This window comes from Mixophyes fleayi, chromosome 11 (genome assembly GCF_038048845.1).
Source record: "Mixophyes fleayi isolate aMixFle1 chromosome 11, aMixFle1.hap1, whole genome shotgun sequence".
Lineage (NCBI taxonomy): Eukaryota > Metazoa > Chordata > Amphibia > Anura > Limnodynastidae > Mixophyes > Mixophyes fleayi.
In genome coordinates this window covers 14741788-14751370 of record NC_134412.1, presented here as the reverse complement: position 1 = coordinate 14751370, position 9583 = coordinate 14741788, and the positions used below count along the sequence as shown (strand labels likewise).

The 9583-nt window shown below is 40.4% G+C and overlaps 1 protein-coding gene across 1 annotated transcript; it reads right to left on the bottom strand.

Moving 5' to 3' along the window:
• Positions 1 to 803: 803 nt before the first annotated feature.
• LOC142107234 (phospholipase A2 inhibitor NAI-like) lies at positions 804 to 8636 on the bottom strand. The gene is made up of 5 exons (XM_075190502.1): positions 8582 to 8636; positions 7238 to 7357; positions 5885 to 6028; positions 3104 to 3247; positions 804 to 1335 (listed from the first exon to the last, which is right to left on the bottom strand). The coding sequence occupies exons 1-5, from the start codon at positions 8625 to 8627 to the stop codon at positions 1142 to 1144; spliced, it is 648 nt and encodes a 215-aa protein (XP_075046603.1). The 5' UTR covers positions 8628 to 8636; the 3' UTR covers positions 804 to 1141.
• Between the last annotated feature and the right edge of the window lie 947 nt (positions 8637 to 9583).

Sequence of the window (9583 nt, the reverse complement as noted above, 5' to 3'; positions counted from 1 at the left end):
CAAGGCTCTTGGGGGGGGGGGTGTGCAAAATTGTGGCAATGAGAGGTATACGCTGAAATCCATTTTAAAGGATAAGAGAATAGCTGTAAAAAGACGACATGAAAGAATAAAACACAGTAAGGTTTTAATTTTGACGTATTCCCAGGGTAAAGGCTGTAGAGAAGAGCCAGCCGCAGGTCTTGATTTATAGGTCTAGATATCAAGTGTTATAAATTTACATACAACGAGCACGTGCATTAAAGAGGACTAATTTGTAAACGTGGGTGCAATTGATTTAACGTAGGAGCTGATTGGTGGAGGAAGGGCTAGAGTATTCACATCTCACTTACCTATAATTTTTTTCCCCCCAAACAAAACTCCAACATTCTAGAATCCAGACAAAACAGCAACTGATCTTAAGACACCTGCAGCAGCAGCAGGTAGTGAAAGCTGCAAGAGCAAGTAGGAGAGAGCAGGACAGTCTTGCCAACTGTTCCGATTCTTGTGTGGCAGATCCGCTTTTGGCCAGACTTGGTCTCTTCTGCAGGGTCAGTTGTGAGATATGTCTGTTGCACATTGCACTATGTGAGGTGGGGCCCAACAGTAGGGCAATTCAACATTGTATGTATATTTAATGGGCATTGTAAAGGGTTTGAGAGTTGCCCAGTAAGGTCTAACCCCTTGAACGCTGGTCATGCCCAATCTGGCAGTGTAGTGTAGATATCCCCCCGCTTGAAATCCTGCATTTGCCCCTGTGAGGCTAAAGAACAAGTACAAGACTACCAAGAATAAAAAAAATCCACTTTCCAGCCATCAGTTTTCCCAGAGTGAGGTTTAAATATTTTATTTCGTTCATAAGACAGATTTTATTCAAGTTTCACATATGTACAAAAGACAACACTTTACAATTACAAAATAATCCCAAGACAGTGCTTGGAGAAACACAGAATAAAATTTCAGTAAGAGACTCAGTCAGGATAGAGGACTGGTTTCACTCGAAGAATTAACCAGCTTTTCAATAGCATTTTATAACAGCGATAGCTGTAGAAGCCAAGACTCGATCCTATGATGCCTTGTGACAACTAACTCTTTCAAAATAAATAGAAGTTTATAGACTATTGCAGACTCCTTTTTCTTACTTGGATGACCTTAAAGCCAATATTTACAAGGGCTGAAGAGCGATGGTCACCTGACCAAGAAGCAGAACATGAAGTAAGACACTTTGATATCTCAGATGACCGCTGCCACCCTTAACGCATTTTGCCTCTGCTGCTATGATTTTGCCATCGACAAGCTTCTGACTTGGAGCCGTGTAGCAGAAGCTCTTAGTGGCGCAACCCAGGATTATGGTTCTCTCTGTAAGACATGTTTAAACAAAGCACTCACAGTATACTCGTTTTATGCCTAAAGTCAGAACACATTTCTGATAACTCTTCCAGATGAAGAGGGCAGTTACCTATAACAAGACATTCACCTACATTTTTCTAATTTGAAACTTAAAAAGGTTGTTACAAGCAACACCAACGTATCAGTTACCACAGATGCCCAGAACACATCCAAGGGAAATATTAGTCTACAGGTCAGCTAATATGCAGTATTATGTAAAATATACCTTTTACCAAGTGTTGTCTACTACAAACCAATTATAAATCCCAACATTTCATTTTTGAGTCTTTATAGTCTATTTCGGAGGCACAATTTAGAACATTAGAAATCACAAAAACCTTTCCTGAAACTTTGGGTCAAGTTAACATGGGTAATCAAGGCTTTAACATTGTATAAGCGGTTGGTGGCAAATATTAACAGCATTTGGCCAGATTATCCAGGTCCCAGTCCCAAGGTCACTGGTTGGAAAGGTGGTCTTCTTGGGTAGGTGCCAATTGAAAGCATCAAATTGGAAAGGTCAAAGAGAACTTCACCTCTCGTTGTCTACTTGATGGTAACCATGATATACATATACACACACTTATATTTTAACATAAATATATGACTGGCTGTTATTTGTGCTATTCTCATTTAATGAAGATTTTTCCTATTCAGCAAAATTATATTTTACAAAATAAGGTGCCGATTTAAGATGCGAAGGACATGATAATATCTACTGTGGTCTGTGCTCCTTAAATCTCTCTCACTGTTAATAACACCATAGTTTCCTCAGTCTCCCAAGCCCGCTGCCTTGGTGTCACATTTGACTTCGCCTTCTATTAGCACATCTAGACCCTCTCCCAGTCCTGAGCACATTGACAGAATATGCTTTTAGTACCCAAAATGCTACCAAAACTCTTATACATTCTCTCATCATCTCCCGTCTGGAGTACTGCAACCTCCTGCTATCTGGCATTTCCGACACCCATATAGCCACACTTCAATCCATCCTAAATGCTGCTGCAAGTCTGATCTTCCTCTCGCACCGCTCCACATTTGTTGCACCACTTTGCAATCCCTACACAGGTTTCCTGTGTCCTCCAGAATCAAATTCAAATTACTCATCTTTACTTACAAAGCCCTCAACAACGCCACCCCTGCATACATCTCAAATCAAAATACTCTTTCTCCTGCCCTCTTAGATCTACCTCGGACCTGCTCCTTGTCTCGTCTCTGGTAATCCCCTCTCACTACCGCCTACAGGATTTCTCCCGTGCTGCTTCCCACTTATGGAATTCCCTACCACACTCAGACTTTCCCCCAGCTTTCAAATCTCTAGACGCCCTCTGAAAACCCATCTTTTTTTTTTTTTTTTTTTAGAGCTCACCTTATCCCAGACAATACTACTTATACTAAGGCTTCTTCACAATTTCCCAATTCCCACTCTGAGCAAAACCCGCTTCTCTTGTACCAACTTCCATTTAGAATGTAAGCTCTCCAATGAGCAAGGTTCTTTGTACCCTTTGTTTTCATGTCTGCATTTATTTGGTCTACCGTGTATGTCCCAGTTTTCCCTACTGTTTGGCGTTGGGGAGCACTGTGGTGCCTTACAAATCTACGATCATATCATTATCCTATATTGTTAATTGGTCCATTAATAGCAGTTTATTTGCATTATGGTGTCACCATGTCATTTTTTTTTTCTGGATCCACCCCTGACCAAAATCAACTTTTCCTGGTAGCGTTACTTCACACTCACCATTGTCACTTGTCTCCTTGTATTCAATGCAGTATCTCTCATCGCCAGTGCAGTTTCTTACATTTGGGTTAGAACAATGTTTTGTGTCATGTGCAAGACAGACTGGACATTGGATGTGATTTTGTACTTTGCTTCCATTGATTACTAAAAAATATAAAATACATGATTAAATGTACATTACTCTTCAAAAACTAATGAGATCTAGATTATACCTCCAATCCGAACATCCATTGGCTGAATTACCATGAAAAATGTAAAGCTTCATTAAGGTATATAAAACAAGGGTACATCATCTACTTATCTGTACTCTCTTTCAAGGTCCATATAGTTGAATAGATTTCACTCTAAGAGGAGACATGCTGGGGTGTCCTACACAAAGCGTTTGTTCATTTCCTTACACTTTCCCCGAGAGCAATTAAACACCACAGTTGAAAAACCTCTGATGCTGCCAATAACTAACTTCACCTGCTGCACTTATTCCATGTTCCTGGACCTTGTGACTTATAATTATATCTTCATTTCCTCTCCATTTCCCCGTTTCATCCTCACCATCCGGCTGCTCAGCTACCTCGCTCTCTCTGACCCATACCCCGTTATTAGACTTCCTGTCTGTATTCCAGTGAACACACAAATCTGTGAATTAGCAGCTCCAACATTTTGTGAGTGACAGCAATCTCACTGCTGAACCTGCAGGATGTGATGGCACGCCATGTCTGTATTGTGCAAGCAACATGTCCATTAAGGCTTTGCCTTAATCATCATAATTGCATTGCTTTTTGGAGTTTGAATGGAAGAGTTTCAATAGTTTTCTTTAATTTTAGATTGTGTAAGGAGCCTTAATTGGACATGTTAAACTAACATTTTTAGTCTGTGGAATTTCATAGTTTTTTTATAAAGTTAAAATATTTATAATTTCAAATTTAGAAACGTAGAATTTGACAGCAGAATTGGCCCATCTAGTTTACCTTATTTTTAGTAATCCATAATAGCCATGCATGATTAAATTGATTATATTAGTCTCTTCCATATCAGTTAGGTGCCTTGTCCACCTATCCAGTATTTGTTTGCTAAAGTAATTTTTCCTCAGATATCATCTAAACCTAGTACCCTCCAATTCCAGTGCATTTTCTTTTCTCACACATGCCCTGATTTCCACACATGCAACCACATCACCATCTTTTCACTCACATTACCACTCTGTCCACCAGTTTTTTCCTTCCGTTTCATCCATGGGAGAGACAAATACATTTGGGAAAGATATGCCCATAGCCAAGCCTTGGAACAGGGCATAGGTGTTAAAAAATTCCCAAAGGCATAACTCTAGCTTGTCTAGTGGCCATACATGTGCCAATGCTTTGGTGCAGCATGTGTGGTACAGGTTCAGTAGATGCATTAGCCACAAGGAGGAAAGGGGGGGGGGGGGTGTTTCAACTATAACAATTTCCCTGCCTGGTGAAGGTCATTGGCTTGGTGCTCTGTGCAACTGATGTAGCCATCTTTTTCCCCACGGGGCCAAGTGGGTGTCTACCCTCACATGCCCCTCCTATTTGCCACCTTCTTGTTTCTCATATTTCAACCTATGCCTGCCGGATTTTGCCTCATGTTAGCCCATATGCCAATCAGATTCTCTCATATTACCCGTTGAGCACCAGTTTCTCTCACATCACAAAATGTGCGCAACTTTTAATAGGACAAGATCATTAAATTAATTGTTCACTCATTATCACAAGTTACCTCTCCTTTCTGCTACACTCACTTGGATGGCTGCTGGCCTATTAGTAATCATACCGTCGGGCTGTAAAATTGACCCTTTGGCTCAATAAAAATACATGTGGAGTACTGCCGGTCATCTTTGACAATGGACACCGGACAGGCAATGGCTGAGATATGGGCAATAGATGTACTGCATTGGTCCATTTATTGTAAAGGCAGTAAGGGCCCCGTGAAATGTCTCTCTGGGGTCCTGATATTCCATAGTTGGCAGGTGAAGGGAAGCAGGGTCTTTGTGCATGGGTTTACAGTGCAGGCTTTCGGGGATTGTGGTTAACAGTGCACAAGGCACAGCCATTCCAGCAGGGGTTAGTTTGACCTAGTTTGCTGCACATTACAAGCCTGTTGGGACCAGGCATGATGACCATCTGCCTGCTCTACCTAACCTGTCAATAAAGAGGAATCTAACACTACGTTACCTGTTGGATTCTCAGTTGCTGTACGTTATAAGAGTCAACTATTTGGATGGGGTATTGACATCTGAACTACTAGCATCTAGTAAGCGGCTTCTGAATGATTTTTGGAATTGAGATTTTCAAGGAAAGACCAAAACTTCACTCCATTAGCATATATAATAAAATAAAATAAAAGATTAATAATTTTGAGGACAGAGGGTTGATATCCTCCAAAAAAGGCTGAGGTCCACTTGCTTCACAAACGTCTTTTACACGACTATCTCTCTAAACACATCTGCAAACTCATACAGAGGAGATGTGCTGCAGATGGGAGACAAGCAGCCAATAAGGAACAGAGCCTGCTTCTGAACGCTAGGACCGGATCACCTATGGAGTCTGCTGCTGTTCCAGGCAGGAGCGCCAAGAGAAATTTTGGGCCCCAGCTCAGCAACTTCTGTAGCTGCTGAAGGGGACGTGGCTATACCAAATTGGTGGCCCTTTGTACCTGCTCCACCTCATCCCCTCAGTGCACTCCTGTTTCCAAGTCATATATTTAGAAATACAACCCCCATCAATATAACCTCATTATAACGTAGCCCAGGTATTTTATACTCACAGGTAGGAGCGGGAGGTGTACAGGAGTCTGTACTGCAGCACATACGATTGGTGTTTGTGCTGATGAAGCTGGACATACTGGCCGATATGTTACAATATTTAGCATCCCCACAGCCTCTCTCAAATACTTGCGTTTTCTGCCCAGCTGAAAAATAAGAATAAGCTTGATGATAGGTGCACTTTAATGACACGATATTAAGTATGCACATCTATCTGAAATATGTTCAGTAGCTCACATTACGGTTCATAAATATTGCTGGTTAACACTGGGAAGTTGCTAAAAAAAAAAAAAAAAAAGTCTTAAAACTTGGAGGTAGATTTATCAAGCTTTCTAAAAAGGAAAAATATAGGTGTTGCCAATAGCAACAATATTCTAACTATCATTTTCTAGAGTCTAGAAAATGATAGTTTGGGGACTGGGTTGAAACCCAGTCCTCAGGGCTCCCCAACAGTGCAGGTTTTCCGGATCACATGTGACATAATTAGGACCACCTGTGGATCTGCTACAATGTGTCAGTCAGTAATGAATACACCTGTGCTCCAACAAGGAGATATGGAAAACCTGCACTGTTAGGGAGCCCTGAGGACTGGGTTTGGGAAACCCTGTTCTAGACTACTATTTAAATGATAGCTAGAATCTGATTGGTTTCTAGGGGCATTGGCAAATCTACAGTTTGCACCATCTATACCAAAATTGTCTATTTCTGGTCAAGCCCTGCTCAACAAAACACCTTGGAAGACAAACCTATTATTGGAGTCTGAAAGACCTATATACATATTCACTTAGTGGATTCTCTTTGGGGCGAATTTGTGGTACTACTGGCACAGACCCTTAGCGTCAAGATTGGAATGGAGCAGGCCATGGTAGAGTGGTCATAATATTTTGATTGCAGCCTACTCACATCTCAGGCCCTCTTGTAAAAACCCAACTTAAACATGGAACCATGAGAATCTTATCCCAGGAGTGGTTCCACTAATTTAGGGAAAGGGGAGGAGGGGTTACCATACAAAGGTCTCAGTTTGGAACTAGTGTTTAAGTTGTTTGCCCTTTGAAGTAGCCACCCACTGTACAATGTTGACCAACAGGACAGTAGAGTTTTAACATCCTAAAAGTTTATTTCCCTGGTGAATTTTGTGCTTGTCTTACCCTTACTTCTAACCCAACACTACAGAGCAGAAGGACTAAGGTTTAATGAATGGTAAAGCAAAAATCATTACATTGCACCTCTACAAAGCCGTTTTGTCACACACAGTACGAGACTTCGCTCATCTTTCTCTTCACAGAACATGGATTGGCGATGGATGGGTTTAATGCACAAGACACTATTCAGATGTTAGCCAGGAATACACTTACCGGCAGCTGTCATTTGTGTAATTATTGACACACACAATTCGCCCACAGTGCAATTCTCCTCTTGGCCACTGCAGAATGAAGAGTTGTTGTTTGTGCATTGTATACACTCCAGACAGAGTCCTGGATAAGGGGAAACAAAGACATGTGGTGAGTCCCAGTAAGACAGGAATTGGAGTTCATGGACTGTATATTATTTCCAGGAACTGTACAGGATTATTCAGTACAGGATCCAAGTAAATCCATTTTGTTCTGTTGCCAAAAAATCTTTTGCAGTATATAAATTTATACGGTCACGTGAAAAAGTACATCAGCTTGTAATCTAGTGCTCACCATGTCCTAAAATTTGAAAAATTAGATTTACAGAGGGGAAAGGGAGATGAAGTCATATGTCCCTGTGTGATGTATTGACACTTACTGCTCTAAGCAAAAGGTAATTGTTAACAAAGTGCACATAATTTTATCAGGAAGTTTGGCCACAACAGAACCGCTACCATTTCGGTCTGGAGCATACATGTTTCTAATACCACCATACCAAGGAGAAAAGACATATTGAGAGCTTTGAAACCACAGGGAGCCAACGTAGGGACTGGTAAAAGGGGTCAGAAGAGAACGCGTCGGGAAAGAAAAATAGGGCGGGCAGCAGTCTTGAGGGTAGACTTAAGAGGGGCAAGGTGAGACTCAGGTAAGCCAGAGTGAGGGATGTAGTCAAGGCGGGAGATTGCAAGAGAGTGAATAAGAGTTTTGATGGCTTCAGTGGTGAGAAAGGGCCGTATAGGGCCGAATATTGGATATCTTGGTTCTCGAGCAAATCTACACTTAAATGGCTGAAAATCACTTATGTAGTACATTCTACCATATGACCGCTAGAATCTGATTGGTTGCTATAGTCAACACCTCCACTTTGCCTCTTTAGAACCTTTAGTAAGTCTATCCCATTATGTTCAACCAAAGAATATTGTAATCTGCTATTACAATCCGACCCACATAACTAGTAAATTACTTGGAGAAATAAGGGTTAACAATAATATATATGAAAGAGCAAGTTTTTTTTTTTTTTTTTTTAAATACTACACATTAAAATAATAGATAAGACACATCTATACACAACATACCATTGCCCAATTAGATGCATCATCACAGTCATATTGTGACTATAGGAACTTCACTATCATTCATAACTATATGCAATAGGGTTTTAAACTAAGGCTTTGCCCATAGCCTACATAATGCAACAAACCCATAAACACTGAGTTAAAGAGCAACATTATAAAGAATGTGGAGATAAAGCTCTACAAATAAATCAAAAGTCACAATGCATTAAAGGGAGGAGAGGAGTGGACTCACCTGTTGTAACCAGGCTCAATAGGACACAAACGAGGAGACTGATCATTGTGACGAGTGTTCCAAGTCTGCAGGATAGGAGACAGAATTATATAATAAAGTATAAATAGCAAAATATAGAGCAAACCAACGTAACTTACATTTGCAGTAACAAACATATTGAAACACAGATGATCGAACCACAGTCCTTTACTCTCTTGGCAACTGCTGCCTCAATCAGGACAGTTGGTGTCTGAGAACTGGTTTCACAATATCAGTTATATTAAAATGGTCAACAAGATAAATGTAGAATTGGGGGGGAGGGATATAGACCCTGCACACGTACACTGGTGCAAAGTGTCTCATGTGTACAGTTATTAGCTTATTTTTTAAAAAAATTCCATTACTAAGAAGATATTTGCATCTTCTATGGGCAAAGAGTTATTAAGGGAAGAAAAAAAAAAAAAAAAAAAAAAAAAAAAAAAGGGGAATCTTGCAACAAATTTGATGGCCAAAACTTAAATCAATGTAACGTGTATGCAAAGCAAGAACAATTTTTTTAAAATAAATATAAGATAGGATATCATAAATTATTCCCACAATCTAAATTATTTTATATTCCAGAGTTGACATTTGTTAACCAACTGCATGCAACCTAATAGAACACATACCCACCACCTTTTTCTCTTCCTTTACAACCTTTCAGTGGACACTAAAGGAATCATGTACTCACAATGAAAAAGTTATAACAAAAAATAGGACATTTCTGTACACAACCCTATTCCCACCATGCTCCCATTTTAATAAATACCCCTACCTCCCCTTAGAGTTACCTTTACATAGAGTCCATTACTTACACACTTACCCTGCTCACTGACAATGAGGTCCGGCTCCCTATGGATTGTATTTAATGAAAGTGGAGGCACTCAGAGGGTGTGACCAAAGTCAGATTCACTAAGGGGATTCAGCTGTTCTCATGTCAAAACTGCAGTGGTTATTAGCTGTGATCTCTGTACCCCCAGTACT

Excerpts from the sequence above, each read along its gene's own strand:
- LOC142107234 (XM_075190502.1), bottom strand. The coding sequence starts at position 8,627 with ATGATCAGTCTCCTCGTTTGTGTCCTATTGAGCCTGGTTACAACAG. Across the intron at positions 7,358-8,581 it reads ATTGAGCCTGGTTACAACAG|GACTCTGTCTGGAGTGTATA; the intron begins GTGAGTCCACTC and ends CCCCTTATCCAG. Across the intron at positions 1,336-3,103 it reads CAAGGAGACAAGTGACAATG|AGAGAACCATAATCCTGGGT; the intron begins GTGAGTGTGAAG and ends CATGTCTTACAG.